Source organism: Oncorhynchus clarkii, chromosome 21 (genome assembly GCF_045791955.1).
Source record: "Oncorhynchus clarkii lewisi isolate Uvic-CL-2024 chromosome 21, UVic_Ocla_1.0, whole genome shotgun sequence".
Lineage (NCBI taxonomy): Eukaryota > Metazoa > Chordata > Actinopteri > Salmoniformes > Salmonidae > Oncorhynchus > Oncorhynchus clarkii.
The window spans coordinates 19,865,461-19,883,799 of NC_092167.1; the positions used below are offsets into that span (position 1 = coordinate 19,865,461).

Consider the following 18,339-nt stretch of genomic DNA (forward strand, 5'->3'; position numbering starts at 1 on the left):
TAGCATGCTTTGGGCTTTGACTTAATGCTGGTTAATGCTGAAAGCGGCACCCGCAACATTCCTGCCACTGTCAAACCATTTTATTCCAGCACTCAAGCCAGGGCCCAATGCTGACCGCACACATTAAAGCAAAACACATTTAATTCCACAGGGAAACAAGTCTCATTGCCTGTGAATTCTTGGTGGATTTCAGTTAATACGTTTTCAGACACAGCTCTTTAAACAGATGGTCTATATTCTACTTCACATCTCTCTTAGCTGGAGTTCTCTGTTGTAGCTATTTGGAGGTCGGACTGGGACACTATGTCCCCAACTGAGTTGAAGTCTGGTGTTGAAGAAATTCACTCTAGGCTAGTTACTTCCGTCCAAATGTATGTTATGTATAGGTGTGTGTCCCAAGTACACTTCACTTGTCATGAACTGGCATGTAAGGTCAGAGGATGGGCATAGGGAAGGAGGGATGGGTGAGGTGAGGAGTAATAGTTTTCTAATCCAGCCCTCTAGGTTTGCTTCAGTTTTACCTTCATGGCAAATATGGTCAATGTTAAGATTGACTCCCATCTCCTCTGATAGATAGTTTCATAATGGGATCATTTTTGGAATGTAACGCATGTTGCTAAAAGCTGTGGAGTTGATGGGTGCTGTATGTACAGCTCTAGAGGGTTGGCCAACCCGTTGTCCAAAATAGCTGGCCTTGACTGGCATGTTATTCATTGATTTACTGTGTGTGTGTGTGTGTGTGTGTGTGTGTGTGTGTGTGTGTACAAGCATGTAGGCGCTCAATAAGCTCAGCCAACTTCATTGTCTGGAATAGCACCTAACACCTGCTGATGAACTGTGGTTTATTATTGTTAAAAATAACCCCTCTGTATATCAGCGGAGTGACTCTAGTTTTATGATCTGACGATTTATCTTTCAACGGAAAGTTGTCATCTCAAATGATTCATCCACACGATAGCATTCTTACATTTGTTAGTTAAATATAGAACTATATAACCTCATGAATCTGTTCCTGTCTGTAAAGTAATGATAACCTTCAGGTTGTCCATAAAATGCACCGTATCTGGTATGACAAGGCCATCAGCTTGAAATAATACGTTGGAGTTTAATTAATGCCAGTACATATTTGGGAGATATGTGCTATTCCTTAGCACCTGTGCAAAGTGTTCACCTGCTATTTCTAGAAGAGTGTAAACACATTTATTAATACACTGATTTACGATTGGGATGGCAGGGCAGTGGTTGTAAAAAATAAAATAAAGTTTAATTTACTGTTATCTGTTTGTCTTAAACTGGAAATCTATAAATAAAGTATTGGAAAGTAAACAGTGCCTTTTAGTGCCTGGTGCAAAGAATGCTTAAATGTGGCCCTCAAAGTGTCCGTTGCTGTCCCAGTCCCAGTGTAATGGTTAGTGTGTTATCCTGCCCATAGAGCAGAGAGGAGAGGCCCTCCATGCCAAGAGGAAATGGCTGAGGATTAGTCTTGGAGCTGTTTAGAGCTGAGGGCCTCAGGGCAGCCAGTCCCAGTGGTGAAAGAACACCACATACAGACACTCAACTCAAACACATCAGATATTACTGTGCTGTGTGTCTTTATGTGCCGCAGACGAAAACGTCACTAGGCCTGAGTGCATTTAGAATGGTCCCTATTCCTTATCTGGTGCACTTACAGCCCTGGTTAAAAGTAGTGCACTATATCAGGAGAAGGGTGCCATTTTAGACACAGCTTTGTGTGGGGAGGAAAGATTCAAAGGTTTCAATCTTTATCTAGTATTTTTGCCATCCATCCGTGCCCCAGTCATTTCACCACTATATTCCTTCTCCTCGTGCTTATTTGTGTGAAACAGAAAACATCAGTACTCTTGTCTCTCATGTCCAGGTAATCCAATCTAAACATGGCAGATGAAGAAAATGAGTAAGTACGGCATATTTATCTTTGTCGTCTCAGAAACTATTTAGTAATGACATTTTTTTTCAAAACAATGTCTTCCAACAAAATGTCTCATGTTTTTCTGTTTCTTTTCTTTTCAGGGAGGAAGGTACAGTAAGACTTTGAGAATTGATTATTACTTTTTGGCTAAACGAAATATGCTTCAAGCCCACTTTAAGCTGAGTGTACAAAACATTAGGAACACCTGCTCTTTCCATGTCATAGGCTGACCAGGTGAATCTAGGTGAAACCTATGATCCCTTATTGATGTCACCTGTTAAATCCTCTTCAATCAGTGAAGATGAAGGGGAGGAGACAGGTTAAAGAAGGATTTTTAAGCCTTGGGACAATTGAGACATATATTGTGTGTGTGCCATTCAGAGGGTGAATGAGCAAGACAAAAGATTTAAGAACCTTTAAGTACCAGGCGCATCGGTTTGTGTGTGTCAAGAAATGCAACGCTGCTGGGTTTTTCATGCTCAACAATTTCCCATGTGTATCAAAAATGGTCCACCACCCAAATGACATCCAGCCAACTTAACACAACTGTGGGAAGCATTATAGTTGACATGGGCCAGCATCCCTGTGGAATGCTTTCGACACCTTGTAGAGTCCATGCCCTAACGAATTGAGGCTGTTCTGAGAGCAAAAGGGGGTGCAACTCGACATTAGGATGGTGTTCCTAATGTTTTGTACACTCAATTGCACAAATGTAAGGTAAGATTGACTATATTAGCTATATTGCAAATATATTGCTGAGCTGACTTAACCTGTGTCCGCACAGTCGCAGAAACCCCCACAGAGGAAGGTAAAAGCTTTGTATGGCTTCGTACATTACTTAGACGTTGTTGGATTGAGTGGATGATAGATATACTGTAGCAAAAATAACTGTAACAAAAATGATTCTTTTTTCTTTTTTAAAGCATGCTTCGTGTACCTGATCCAAATATACGTTAAACTAGATATTTTTAACGTGAAATTACAAATGCTATGTCTACATTTGTCTCTCAAGATAAACATTTTGGAACGTGCATATCATTTGTATACTGGTTTCCTACCCTTCTGTCTTTGTGGTATATGCTTACATGGATATCCAATGTGTATGAGACTTATACCCTTTTCATGTGTCCTACTCCATATTCCATCCAATAGCTAAACACATGTTACACCATGCACCCTCCATTCCATAAACAGAATGTGTTGTTCACTCTAGAATGGTTTTCAATGTTCTGACAATGGTTGCATGAAATGTTTGTATGTACTGTATGGAAATGATACTGATACTGAATCCGATTCAAACAATTTGATCCAATCTGATCATTATGTATGAACATTTGTTTCATACCAGTTTGATGGTGTAATAAACAGTTTGCCTTGATCTTATCGTAGAAGTGGCCCTGACTACAGGTCTAGGATCAGATCACCATACACCAATTCTGAACCATAATCATTATTATCCTTAAACAATATCTGACCCTAGGTCAGTGGTTAGGGCTTCTACCAACTCATTGCCTTGTATGGAACCACTAATTCATCTTCTGTTCACTCATCAGTCGAGGTTGAAGTCCCGGCAGAGGAAGGTAAAGCGTCCCATGTGCTGTGAACTGCATGTATACAGATCCATAAATATAATAGTATTATCAATATATGCATATTGTACAGCTAGAGATTCAGTTTTCTTCAGTGTTGAAATACTCTATATTCCTATGTCATACATACTAGTTTCATAGAATGCACTGTAACATTTTGGCTCTAGTCACTGGTACCTTAATTTCAGATGGCATACAGTATTCCTATAGTTAATGCTGCATTAATGATTTTGGCTGTATTAATTATGAACAAAACGATGCGCTTTAAGCCTTATTCATATGTCTGATGTCCTTACAATAGATGCTGCTCCTGCAGAGGAAGGTAATGCTTTTCAATGCTTCATATGTACAGATTCTGCATGCTAATATACATGTAATGTACCCCACATACAAGTTATATACTGTACAACAAATAAAATATGTGGTATGAGCACAGTGTTTTTGTAGTCAATGAAGTTGAAAGCAATTGTCCCGCAGATATTCTGTAATGTATAACGTACATAATATCTCTCCTCACGGAGCTGCAAAATAATATTTGCTTCATAATCAGATCAAAGACTGTATTTCTCTCTGCCTTATTGACTCTGCCTTAGCATAACAGTGGCTGACACTAAACAATCCTATGCTTTTAGCCATAACAGAAGCTGCCCCAGAACCTGTAGAAGGTACATTTGTATCTTGGCTATTATTATAATTATTATTGGCTTAGTACCAAAAAAAGTAATCATCCTTATCAAAGTGATAGTTAAGCGATGTATCTACTGTAGGTCTAAATGTGTAAAATAGCTGAACTATCCCTTTTTAAGTGATTTGCTTCACTCGTTGCAAATTCACTAATCAACGATATGACTTTACCACAGAACCTGCCCCTGCAGTTGTAGGTAAACCGTGTCATGGCTTGATATGCTTCTTGTTTTTGCACATTATTATTATTAGCGAATAATAACAATTGATCCATTTACTAATCCTTCGCTACCGTTACCGTAGAGCCCACACCAGACGTAGAACCAGGTAATGCTTTCTTGCTTTTAACATTAAATGTCATTGCTGCATATTAAGATGTACCCTAGCTACAGTATCAATATTAGACTTAAGTGTTCAGAGTAAAAGTATACCGGTGTTATTATTTTACCAACAGTAGTTTGGCGTTATGTCGTGGAACATGTTTGTTTTGGTTCTGTCTTCTTTGCTTCAAGCTTTCCTCGCATACTAACATTGTATCTTCACCATAGAGCCAGAACCAGAGCCAGAGCCAGACGTAGAAGGTAAAGACCTGTTTTTGCTTTACCATGGTCTTTAGTTTCTAGTATAGATGTGCATTTGTGCTAATAGTACGCATTCCTTAATGCCAGTGAAGTAATCGAAGACACATGAGCAATCGGCATTGTATTAATGCAACATACAGTACATACTTATTCTCACAACACTGACTGAGTTATTTTTATTATTATATCAATTATAAAATGTATTATTTTTCTTTACCTCATATTTTTTACACTCAACTGATCCACTCCTCATTCTCTTATCCTTACAAAAGAGCCCACTGCAGTAGAAGGTCATTTTGATCTTTTACCTCGACATTACAACGTTTTCCCCTGCATGGCTTATACCTTCTATCTGCAGTAGTAACGTAATGTTTTAACTAGGCACGACAACAGCTTGCAGCTAATCTGGCCCATAGGTGCTGTCAAAGTCGCAACAAAATATTTTTGCACATTAATTTTCATAATTATTTGCTTCCTGCTTTATTGATTAATTCATGTGTCCTTGCAACAGAGCCCCCACCTGTTGTAGAAGGTAAAGCTTTTGGGGGGCTTCATCTTACAGATACGTACAGTGCATCATCTCATATTCTATTATTCGCTTCATGCTTTCCTATCTGCCGCCCCCCGCAGTAGTAGAAAGTAAAGCTTTTCTTGGCTTCGAATTTACTTAGTTTGAGCTGCATTTGATATCCCAGATGCAGCATGTATGTTATAAGCTTTATTATAAACTGGGTGGTTTGAGCACTGAATGATGATTGGCTGACAGCCATGGTATATCAGATGTATACCATGTGTATGACAAAACATGTTTTTTTAAAATACTGCTCTAAATACGTTGGGAACCAGTTTATAATAGCAATAAAGCACCTCGGGTGTTTGTGGTATATTGCCAATATACCACGGCTAAGGCCTGTGTCCAGGCACTCCGCGCTGCGTTGTGCATAAGAACAGTCCTTAGCCGTGGTATATTGGCCATATACCACACCCCCTCAGGCCTTATTGCTTATATAGCACACCTTTCACTAGTACCATTTGTGCCACTTCAGCATACCCAGCTAACAAACGTATCATAATGATTAACCCCCATTACTGACTAATGTGTACTGATTCAATATCAATAGACCTTTAACAGCATGCGCTTTACAAAGTCATATTCTCACACTTCACTGATCCACATTTCAGTCTATCGACTACTAAACAAATCGTTCTCATGTCCCTCACATAGAAACGCCTGCAGAAGAAGGTACCTGTTATACGTTGTTTTTGTCTTGTACAGAATGCATGAAGTGTACTCCCATAACTATAGACTGTGACGGTCTGCTGTGAATGTTCATTTGTATTCCTTAGTATCTAATACGTTGTGTTCCATACCATTGACGCTGCCTGTCAGAACATTGAGCCATCACTATGTGATAATGCATTGGTTTTGGTTGCGTAATACACACTTTCATACAGTAGGTTTCAATAGATAAGGCCTATCACTGAAATATCCTGCAGTAATAATCCAATGTGTTACTATAGTGTACTGTACATGGATGAGTCTTGTGTTGAAAGCTCTGTGTGTAATCATCCCTTCTTTTTCTGTATGTTTTTCACCAACAGCCAGTGGAGAGACTCAAGGTGAGTGTTGTCTAGTTCTTTGTAACTTATAGTTCTAGATCCATTCTTGTTCTCTGTAACTAGTTCTAGGCCTATTCTTGTTCTCTGTAGCCAGTTTAAGGTGTAGTTGTCAAGTTCTCTGTGTGTATTTTGTATAGAATTTCAGAAAATCACTCTTAGAGTCATGTGTCTCAGTCTAAAATAAGTATGTATTATTTTATTATTTTTGCTATAAACAACAGACCATACTGAAGGCACAATTCACAACTGTTTAAACATTTCCAAAGCCATTTATGTTTTAAAAAACACTTCAAACCTTTGGATTTTTCTCAATTTGGTTAAGAGATATTTAAAAACATTTAGATTTTTACTAATCAGATTTATTAAAAAAAATCTATATTGAATTTGATCACTTCTTATTTCTACTTTGAAATAAATATAATAGCCTTTTCTGTTGTGACTTACAGATTCCAAAGCCAAACCAAAGTAAGTGTTTTGATTCTACTTCGGCCAACAACTTTCTCTTGTGGTTTTTCCGTGTCACTGAATCAAAGTAATTAAACGGAGAGTATTTGATGGAATCATCTCTGATGTTTTTCAGAAGTTTTATGCCAAATGTTGCCCCTCCAAAGCTACCAGAGGGAGATGGTAAAGTCGATTTTGACGTGAGTGATGCAATCCTACCAACTAGATTACCTGAATATAGCAATAAGAGTGCCCAACACACTATTCACTCTGTGTGTGTGTGTGTGTGTGTGTGTGTGTGTGTGTGTGTGTGTGTGTGTGTGTGTGTGTGTGTGTGTGTGTGTGTGTGTGTGTGTGTGTGTGTGTGTGTGTGTGTGTGTGTGTGTGTGTGTGTGTGTGTGTGCGTGCGTGCGTGCGTGCGTGCGTGCGTGCGTGCGTGCGTGCGTGCGTGCGTGCGTGCGTGCGTGCGTGCGTGCGTGCGTGCGTGCGTGCGTGCGTGCGTGCGTGCGTGTTTGTTTTACAGGACCTGCATAGGAAGCGTCAAGAGAAGGACATGGCTGAGCTGACCTCTCTGATTGAGTCTCACTTTGTCCAGAGGAAGAAAGATGAAGATGAGCTCATCAGTCTCGTCAACAGGATCGTAAGTCCTCTACTGTAGCACTGCTGGAGCTCAAGCACACACTGCTGGAGCTCAAGCACACACTGCTGGAACACTACATGGGCATGTTTAAAAAAATATATGTATATTCTTTTTTATTTCACCTTTATTTAACCAGGTAGGCAAGTTGAGAACAAGTTCTCATTTACAATTGCAACCTGGCCAAGATAAAGTAAAGCAGTTCGACACATACAACGACACAGAGTTACACATGGAGCAAAACAAACATACAGTCAATAATACAGTAGAAACAAGTCTATATACGATGTGAGCAAATGAGGTGAGATAAGGGAGGTAAAGGCAAAAAAAGGCCATGGTGGCAAAGTAAATACAATATAGCAAGTAAAACACTGGAATGGTAGATTTGCAGTGGAAGAATGTGCAAAGTAGAAATAAAAATAATGGGGTGCAAAGGAGCAAAATAAATAAATACAGTAGGGAAAGAGGTAGTTGTTTGGGCTAAATTATAGGTGGGCTATGTACAGGTGCAGTAATCTGTGAGCTGCTCTGACAGCTGGTGCTTAAAGCTAGTGAAGGAGATAAGTGTTTCCAGTTTCAGAGATTTTTATAGTTCGTTCCAGTCATTGGCAGTAGAGAACTGGAAGGAGAGGCGGCCAAAGAAAGAATTGGTTTTGGGGGTGACCAGAGAGATATACCTACTGAAGCGCGTGCTACAGGTGGGTGATGCTATGGTGACCAGCGAGCTTAGATAAGGGGGGACTGACTTGGAGCCAGTGGGTTTGGCGACGAGTATGAAGCGAGGGCCAGCCAACGAGAGCGTACAGGTCGCAATGGTGGGTAGTATATGGGGCTTTGGTGACAAAACAGATGGCACTGTGATAGACTGCATCCAATTTGTTGAGTAGAATGTTGGAGGCTATTTTGTAAATGACGTCGCCGAAGTCGAGGATCGGTAGGATGGTCAGTTTTACAAGGGTATGTTTGGCAGCATGAGTGAAGGATGCTTTGTTGCGAAATAGGAAGCCAATTCTAGATTTAGCTTTGGATTGGAGATGTTTGATGTGGGTCTGGAAGGAGAGTTTACAGTCTAACCAGACACCTAGGTATTTGTAGTTGTCCACGTATTCTAAGTCAGAGCCGTCCAGAGTAGTGATGTTGGACAGGCGGGCAGGTGCAGGCAGCGATCGGTTGAAGAGCATGCATTTAGTTTTACTTGTATTGGAGGCCACGGAAGGAGAGTTGTATGGCATTGAAGCTTGCCTGGAGGGTTGTTAACACGGTGTCCAAAGAAGGGCCAGATGTATACAGAATGGTGTCGTCTGCATAGAGGTGGATTAGAGAATTACCAGCAGCAAGAGCGACATCATTGATGTATACAGAGAAGAGAGTCGGTGTTGGTGAACATTCTGGTTGGCTCCCATAGCTTAAGCCCGGGCTCAGTGTGCCAACATAGTCTTGAGGTACACAGATGAATCAGGTTGGATACCTTATCTGTCACAGACTGTAACTGTGTGCGTGTGTGTGTGTGTGTGTGTGTGTGTGTGTGTGTGTGTGTGTGTGTGTGTGTGTGTGTGTGTGTGTGTGTGTGTGTGTGTGTGTGTGTGTGTGTGTGTGTGTGTGTGTGTGTGTGTGTGCAGGAGAAGCGTCGTACCGAGAGGGCAGAGCAGCAGAGGATTCGTGCTGAGCAAGAGAAAGAGAGGCAGGCCCGTCTAGCCGTGAGTCTCTCGTTGTGTGATGTTTCAAATGTGATGTCAAGGCCAACTGCGGCCCAAGTTGTTTTCTCCTCTTCTTTAACCTTCTGTTGCTCACTCCCCGACGCAGGAAGAGAAAGAGAGGAGGGAGCAAGATGAACAGCGTAGGAAGCACGATGATGACGCTAAGAAGAAGAAGGCTCTCACTACCATGACTCACACGTACGGTGGCATCCAACAGAAGGTTAGCGCTAGCTCCACACGCACTCGCTCTCTCTCATGATTACAACATTTGCATCAGAGTTGCTGCCCCCTCGTGGTTATCTTGACACGTGCATGCCCTCTCGCTGTGCTGCGGTGATGTCCATCCACAGCAAGAGGGCAAGAAGGGAGCCAAGAAGCAGACTGAGAGAGAAAAGAAGAAGAAGATTCTGGCTGACAGAAGGAAGGCTCTGATCATCGACCATCTCAACGAGGACAAACTCAAGTATGATATATTTAATTATCCCGAAATACTCACAGGTCTTTGACTGAGTCCCAAATGGCACCGGGGCTCTGGTCAAAAGGTATGCACTTTTAAGGGAATAGGGTATCATTTCAGACACACACTGAAAGCTCTATTTCATTGTTGAAAGTATCTATTGTACAGGTTTATACATCGAAGAAAACATGAAATGCAGATGAATACACATACAGTGCCTTGCGAAAGTATTCGGCCCCCTTGAACTTTGTGACCTTTTGCCACATTTCAGGCTTCAAACATAAAGATATAAAACTGTATTTTTTTGTGAAGAATCAACAACAAGTGGGACACAATCATGAAGTGGAACGACATTTATTGGATATTTCAAACTTTTTTAACAAATCAAAAACTGAAAAATTGGGCGTGCAAAATTATTTAGCCCCTTTACTTTCAGTGCAGCAAACTCTCTCCAGAAGTTCAGTGAGGATCTCTGAATGATCCAATGTTGACCTAAATGACTAATGATGATAAATACAATCCACCTGTGTGTAATCAAGTCTCCGTATAAATGCACCTGCACTGTGATAGTCTCAGAGGTCCGTTAAAAGCGCAGAGAGCATCATGAAGAACAAGGAACACACCAGGCAGGTCCGAGATACTGTTGTGAAGAAGTTTAAAGCCGGATTTGGATACAAAAATATTTCCCAAGCTTTAAACATCCCAAGGAGCACTGTGCAAGCGATAATATTGAAATGGAAGGAGTATCAGACCACTGCAAATCTACCAAGACCTGGCCGTCCCTCTAAACTTTCAGCTCATACAAGGAGAAGACTGATCAGAGATGCAGCCAAGAGGCCCATGATCACTCTGGATGAACTGCAGAGATCTACAGCTGAGGTGGGAGACTCTGTCCATAGGACAACAATCAGTTGTATATTGCACAAATCTGGCCTTTATGGAAGAGTGGCAAGAAGAAAGCCATTTCTTAAAGATATCCATAAAAAGTGTTGTTTAAAGTTTGCCACAAGCCACCTGGGAGACACACCAAACATGTGGAAGAAGGTGCTCTGGTCAGATGAAACCAAAATTGAACTTTTTGGCAACAATGCAAAACGTTATGTTTGGCGTAAAAGCAACACAGCTGAACACACCATCCCCACTGTCAAACATGGTGGTGGCAGCATCATGGTTTGGGCCTGCTTTTCTTCAGCAGGGACAGGGAAGATGGTTAAAATTGATGGGAAGATGGATGAAGCCAAATACAGGACCATTCTGGAAGAAAACCTGATGGAGTCTACAAAAGACCTGAGACTGGGACGGAGATTTGTCTTGATCCAAAGACAATGATCCAAAACATAAAGCAAAATCTACAATGGAGTGGTTCAAAAATAAACATATCCAGGTGTTAGAATGGCCAAGTCAAAGTCCAGACCTGAATCCAATCGAGAATCTGTGGAAAGAACTGAAAACTGCTGTTCACAAATGCTCTCCATCCAACCTCACTGAGCTCGAGCTGTTTTGCAAGGAGGAATGGGAAAAAATTTCAGTCTCTCGATGTGCAAAACTGATAGAGACATACCCCAAGCGACTTACAGCTGTAATCGCAGCAAAAGGTGGCGCTACAAAGTATTAACTTAAGGGGGATGAATAATTTTGCACGCCCAATTTTTCAGTTTTTGATTTGTTAAAAAAGTTTGAAATATCCAATAAATGTCGTTCCACTTCATGATTGTGTCCCACTTGTTGTTGATTCTTCACAAAAAAATACAGTTTTATATCTTTATGTTTGAAGCCTGAAATGTGGCAAAAGGTCGCAAAGTTCAAGGGGGCCGAATACTTTCGCAAGGCACTGTAGTTGCTTAGAAAGTCTGCTGTGAAGGAGAGACCAAAAGTAGAACCTCATGCGCTGACTGAACGCTGGCGTCCCATTGGTTGTCGCCCTGCAGGGAGAAGGCCAATGAGCTGTGGCAGTGGATGATGGAGCTGGAGGCGGAGAAGTTCGACCTCAGCGAGAGGCTGAAGAAGCAGAAATATGACGTAAGTGTTCTCACTCCGGTCCAAGCTATGGTGACAATACCCGTGGCTGTTCTGTGCATGGTGATCCACAGGGTAAAAACAAGATCACTGGTCGTGCCTATGACATGACAGTATAATACGGTGATGATTACAAGACTGTGATGTTTTACTTCAAATGGGTCTGGGTCTTTTTCCTGACCTCCATATCATCTCCTCTGTCTTCCAATGACTGCATACCACAAGGGGCTGATGAGGGGAGGACGGCTCATAATAAATGACGGGAGTGAATTGAGGAAAAATGTACTTCAACTGTGATCGGGGTTGTCTCACCTATCTCAAAATGAATGCACTGACTGTCTACGTCTCTCTGGATAAGAGGGTCTGCTAAGTGAATAAAATGTTCATGTAAAATGAATGGTATCAAACACATGGAAACCACGTGTTTGATACCATTCCATTTATTCCATTCCTATGTGCCCGTCCTCCCCAATTAAGGGGCCACCAGCCACCTGCGCTCCATACCAAAGCATTACATGTGTCCCTTTACATGCTGTGAATGCAGTCTATTTCACAGAGAGTAACTTACACTCATGACATACAAAGCCGTTTAAACATATACATGCATAACATGCCACATCCCCTATTCTGAAACTGGTGGTGTTAATCCTACTGCCCAAGAGGACACCCTACGAGGGGCGCAGCTGTCTAAAACTCTGACTTGCTTCCAGATGAATGTTCTCCAGACCCGAATCAATGAGCAGCAGAAGTTGTGAGTAATGGGCTGTGGGGGCGTCAACCTCACTGTTGTGTAGTCCGCTGTCAGTCGTTGTTGTCAGAGTGAGCGTTTTTTATTTTACACTCGGGGCTCAGGGAAGCTCAACCGGGCGACCGGGTCAGGTCAGGTGGTGGACCACAGGTGAATGTTTTCAACCAAAGGTGAACCACACACTCCACACACTCAGACAGGTGGCGGTGCAGCCAGGCCGTGGCTCCAAACGGCAGGATCCCAGGTTTCCCTACAGATTTCAGTCAGTGTGTTGTCTCAGTGCTTAGGCAGCCTCCACTGTGTGTCCCTTCACAGATCAATCAGCTTCTGGCCCGTGTCCAGGACCACCAGAGGTAAGTACCCAGAGCCACACTGGTCAGTTTCTTCTCTATTTAAAAGAGCCTGGGGGGCCTAAACCAACCAACAAATGATAATTAATGCTACTCATTAAAAGAAAACATTAAATCATGTTTTGGAATACTATCAAGACATTTGCAGTTGGGAACATTCAATGGAGTGTGTCTCAAAAGTCTAAAGTGGCTTCCTCTCTTCGTCTCCTCCCATTAATCGGTATTGATCTGAAGACACAGGGGTATGTGAAAGCAACCTTTCCTGCTTTTTTTCATCAGTGCAGACGAAGGAACGGAGACAAGGAGAAGGAGCTAGTTTAGACTATTGAGATACACCCATTGTCCCTCATCCATTCACTGTTCACTGTCTTAACCCCAAGGCCTTTTAAAGTCACATGATCCTGCTTGAAGAGAACTAGCTCGGAGCATATGATCCAACCTGGGAGAAAACATTAGGATCGTAGTGCTGCATCCTAATTTGACCAGTCTTTAGAGTGGCTCCTTCCATTCCATCCATCCCTCTCCATTCATCTAGAATAGACCCAAATAGTCTGGGAAGATCGTGATCCTAATCAACAGCCTACTATTGGCCCCAGAACATTGCGTCATCATCAAAACTGGCAGTAGATTATAGTCTTTGTAGGCTAACGAACTTAGTTAAGTCATATGTATTGCAGTTCATACATTACATACTGTAATGCCTCCAAAAAATGACCTCTGGAAAAATGGGTTGACTCCTGTCCACTATTTTCTGATGGTAAGTTGAATTTTACATACAGGTATTGGCTGGCTATAGCTTTCTAACTCATCTGTCAGGCTTGAGGAATGATAGATTGATAGCCTATAATAAATTATACATTTAAATGGTGCATTACGGGTGAAATTCTAACTTCCAATTCAGTCAAATGTTCACTTAGTCATGCATTGATGTCAATGGGAAACTAAGAGAAAATGAGAGTTAGGATTTGGCCCTAAGAGAACATCACGGTAAGACAGCTGAAGATAGGACACGATCGCCATGTCATTCATTCATCCTCGTCCTTCACTAACCCTCGGTCCTGTGTGTGTAAGTTCTGTCTTCCCTTTCATCCTGTGATGCATGCCAACTCTCACAGAACTGTCTCTGTTTACATTCCCAACCCCTCCTCCATCCCACACTCCCCCTCTTCCATACATCAATCTCTAACTATCTCTAACTCATTCTTTCAAAACTACTCTTCCTCTTTGGTGCTGAAAATGTTTAGGATAGATTTGTTGAAGATGTTCCTGGTAGAACCTTTGAATATACATGTACTCGATATTTAAAAGATTTTGTTGGTCATATGTATTCACTCACATTAGTATAATAATCGCTTGAGGAGTTTATCTCTTTCAGCTCTTAGTATACCTACGTGTATTGTTCCCAAGTATACCAATATAATAGCGCCACCTACTGGTCAGATAGAAAGAGTGACAGAGGTGTTTGACTGGTCTGTCTACGCTGTGTGGTTTCACAGTGCCAAAGGCAGAGGCAAGGCCAAGGCGGTCAGGAGATAATGAGACCTGGCAGGATGAAGTCTTCAGGAGTGAGACGCCAGACGATGACGGAGGATTGTTTTGTTGTTCTTCTTGTTATCAGTGTACATGCAAATTACTATGGAAATGTACTGTTATCACGGTCACTGTTTGCATGAAGCTAGAAACAATAAAGAGATGTTTGCTTTTGATTCAGTGTCTGGTTTGATTTTAATGAAAAATCTGAAAAGTTTTAATGAAAAGTCTTGAGGCTGAAAAAATGTACAAGACATACCCAGTCGCTTTGGATAAAAGCGTCTGCCAGTTGGCATATATTATTATTACATAATGTACAATACTGTGGCTCCAGGGGTGCTAAAGCTTTCGTCTCATTTTCCTGAGGTCGTGAATTCAAATCTAGCTTGCTTCTCTCCCTCCAGTTCTGGCTCATAACTCATAACGTAAAGCGTTTTGAGCATCTGGAAAAAGCGTTATATAAATCCAATCAATTATTATTATTAGACAAAGCAACAAGTTATTGAAATAAATGTATTTATTAACCACACATAGAATACTACAGTACAACATAACACATACTATAGCCTGCACAGTGCAACCCTTACAGAAAAACCACATGATTTCCAATGTAGAAAATCACGATGTCGCATAAGAAATTTCACTTGACATCGTGTTTTTGGAACAGTACATGTGAAAACAAAAATTTGTTATGATACACACAGCGCTTTTAACCTAGTGTATTCAACTTAGATATTTGACACACATGATTACATTGTATATGTTTATTTATACAGTCATTATTATTGTGTCCTTACCTGGGATTTGAACAGCATTCCGATCTTCCTGCTACTCCGCCATATCTGTGTCAATATCTGATTTCACCCTGTATTCCTACACTTTGGGACTTAAAAGTAAATCTCAGCTTCGTTCAAAAATACACTCAAGAAAAACGATTATATTTACCATAGTGATTCAGGAGTAATAGGAGTAATAGAATAATATACCCCACCAACATTAGATATCTATACAGAAAACCCTCAAATGTCTGAAATACGTCAATCAATGATGTGAAAATACTCTGATTAACTGATAACTAAAATAACAGTGCACATGGCACTCTTTTGCTAAGTGCAGAATTAATATATAAGTAATGAATATATAAGTAATTAATATACAGTATAAGGGAATACTACAGACTTTGTGGCACAGCAGAAATATCACACCTTTTAGCTGAACAGAAAACCACTTACTTTAAAACCACCATAACTTTTCATTACTTTAATTATAAATTGTTTGGGATGGTTTGAGACCATCATGTGATTTCCTGAATACTGGTAAAACGAATGCCTTGAGAACATCTTACAAACATCCTAATATGGTCCTCACCCTTATGGAAAAACCACATGAATTTCACGAGATCACAAGTGATCTTTATGTGAAGTTAATGTGATAATGTGACAATATGTAAAGCAATATGTGATAACATGGAACTACACATGACAACATGCAAACACATCTGAAAACATGATCTCATGTGATGTTCCAAAAAATACGTTTGCAAATTGTTTCAAATGTGAAATTTCACTTGCACATTATGTTCCAAAAACACGTTTTAACATGTGAAATGTCATCTGAATACATATGAAGTGTTCCAAAAACACGTGTTCACATATGAAATGTCATGTGAAGTGTTCCAAAAACACATGTTCACATATGAAATGTCATGTGAAGTGTTCCAAAAACACATGTTCACATATGAAATGTCATGTGAAGTGTTCCAAAAACACGTGTTCACATATGAAATGTCATGTGAAGTGTTCCAAAAACACATGTTCACATATGAAATGTCATGTGAAGTGTTCCAAAAACACGTGTTCACATATGAAATGTCATGTGAAGTGTTCCAAAAACACGTGTTCACATATGAAATGTCATGTAAAGTGTTCCAAAAACACGTGTTCACATATGAAATGTCATGTGAAGTGTTCCAAAAACAGGCTTTCACCTGATTTTTCACACATGAAATCATGTGTGATTTCCGTAAGAGGGATACCAGCAACCTGAATTTCCTGGTCCGTAGCCATGACAGAAATCGACCACTGATGTATTAGCAAGAATACATTTCTCCACTGAAAAAAGTTGCACAGAATCAAGTCAACAATTGTGCGATTATCTGACAACACCAACAAAAAAGTAGCATAGCTCAGGGACACAACATTAAGTGTGCATAAATGCTCTTGGGCTTGAACTTGCACACTTTTGGTCAGCAGTGCGTTGTAACTTATTTGTTATCTAGAACATATATCTTCTACACACTCCAAAAAAATAATACAGTTACAGTACAATGTTGTTCCCTGGTTTACAAAAGGTCAAAGGTACACTTAAGGTACCTTCAGAGGTATACATGGTACTGGTCGGTACCTTTTAGGTAATCTAGTAAAATGTTTTTTTATTTTTTTTTTAAATGTACCCAATATATTCAATCATTACTGCAGTTTTAAATGTAGGTGATGCAATGTGCTGGCAGGAGCTCATTAGCATATTTGGGGACATTTAATGTATTTGTGCCAACCGTCAGTGGAAATGTTGTACCAGTTTAACTGGTTTATCGTGGTTTGTCGTTATGTTGATGATGGTTGAGCCCCTCTTTTGACATTGTCAGTGCTGCAGTCTTTGTAAGAACAGCTGACAGTCAAGGGTTACACTGTTAAGAGGTTACTGTGCCTTTCCAGTAGCATAATGGCAGCTAGTTCATAGAAAGTTTCATTTTCAATCATTTACTGTCAACTAGCTGTAAGTGGGTTATTGTAAGATTCACAGTAACTTACTGTAGCTAATCTGTCACACTCACTGACCTGACGGTCTGGTAGGAAAGTGAGTATTACAGTGACTAGCTAAGATTTAAATATTGTATGGCTCTTTGACATCACGTGCACTTATGTTAGCATTTAATAAGACTGGATATCCAACAGCGCACAAGCTTAGTGTTTATGAACAGAACACAACAGACCACATTAACTGGGACGACATTCCTTCTCATGGGAGACCAAAAAGAGCTAGTTGAAAGCCACGCCTGCAATATTCTGACAGGTTGCAGTTACAGTATGCTGCCAATCGGCAAGTGATGTTGTCAACAAAAGATTCAGTGAAGACACAATAGGTTACTAGCATGTAATGCTAGTGGCAGCAAGTTGCCTGTAGGTTACTGACAATGTTTTGCCAGTTAGTTATTGTGAATCTTACAATAACTTACTGACAAATGGTTTTCAGTTAAGAAATGACAAATTCACAGCAACAAGCTGCCATCAAGTTACTGGAAAATGCACACTAACCTCTTCACAGTGCAGCTCATTACCAACACATCCTCTTACAATGTTTGCCATGTCAAAGGAGGTGCTCAACTTACATTGGCAAAACCATCAAACGTTTAAACTTCTACTGATGGTTGCCACAAATACACATATTTGACCAATATGCAAATGAGCCCCACATTGAATTGTACCTTCTTTCAAAATATTGGGTGGAGAAATGTCCCATTATACCTACAAGGTACCGAACTGTACCATGTGAGGTCATATGTGTACCCTAACCATACCCTTATTCTTCGAGTGTGTTAACATTCCTGCCTAGAAGGCCAGCATCTCGGAGTCTCCTCTTCACTGTTGACTTTGAGACTGGTGTTTTGCGGGTACTATTTAATGAAGCTGCCAGTTGAGGACTTGTGAGGCGTCTGTTTCTCAAACTAGACACTCTGATGTACTTGTCCTCTCGCTCAGTTGTGCACCGGGCCTCCCAGTTAGAGCCAGTTTGCGTTGTTCTGTGAAGGGAGTAGAACACAGCGTTGTACCAGATCTTCAGTTTCTTGGCAATTGCTCGCATGGAATAGCCTTCATTTCTCAGAACAAGAATAGACTGACGAGTTTCAGAAAAAAAGGTATTTGTTTCTGGCCATTTTGAGCCTATAATCGAACCCACAAATGCTGATGCTTCAGATACTCAACTAGTCTAAAAGCCAGTTTTATTGCTTCTTTAATCAGGACAACAGTTTTTAGCTGTGCTAATGTAATTGCAAAA

General features: G+C 40.7%; 1 protein-coding gene across 4 annotated transcripts; it reads left to right on the forward strand.

Annotated features, from left to right (window-relative positions):
- The first annotated feature begins 3,820 nt into the window (after positions 1 to 3,820).
- On the forward strand, positions 3,821 to 14,459 carry LOC139378710 (troponin T, cardiac muscle-like). Of its 4 annotated transcripts, none has more exons than XM_071121137.1 (13): positions 3,821 to 3,841; positions 5,057 to 5,074; positions 6,010 to 6,027; positions 6,387 to 6,404; positions 6,851 to 6,869; positions 6,985 to 7,048; positions 7,372 to 7,488; positions 9,105 to 9,182; positions 9,289 to 9,402; positions 9,533 to 9,645; positions 11,568 to 11,658; positions 12,366 to 12,406; positions 14,250 to 14,459. In XM_071121137.1, the coding sequence occupies exons 6-13, from the start codon at positions 6,992 to 6,994 to the stop codon at positions 14,287 to 14,289; spliced, it is 651 nt and encodes a 216-aa protein (XP_070977238.1). In that variant the 5' UTR covers positions 3,821 to 3,841; positions 5,057 to 5,074; positions 6,010 to 6,027; positions 6,387 to 6,404; positions 6,851 to 6,869; positions 6,985 to 6,991; the 3' UTR covers positions 14,290 to 14,459. The 4 variants fall into 4 exon arrangements, with proteins under 4 accessions (XP_070977238.1, XP_070977240.1, XP_070977237.1 ...); XM_071121136.1 differs by lacking the exon at positions 3,821 to 3,841 and adding an exon at positions 4,213 to 4,784; XM_071121140.1 differs by lacking the exons at positions 3,821 to 3,841; positions 12,366 to 12,406 and adding exons at positions 4,228 to 4,784; positions 12,719 to 12,756.
- Positions 14,460 to 18,339: the final 3,880 nt, after the last annotated feature.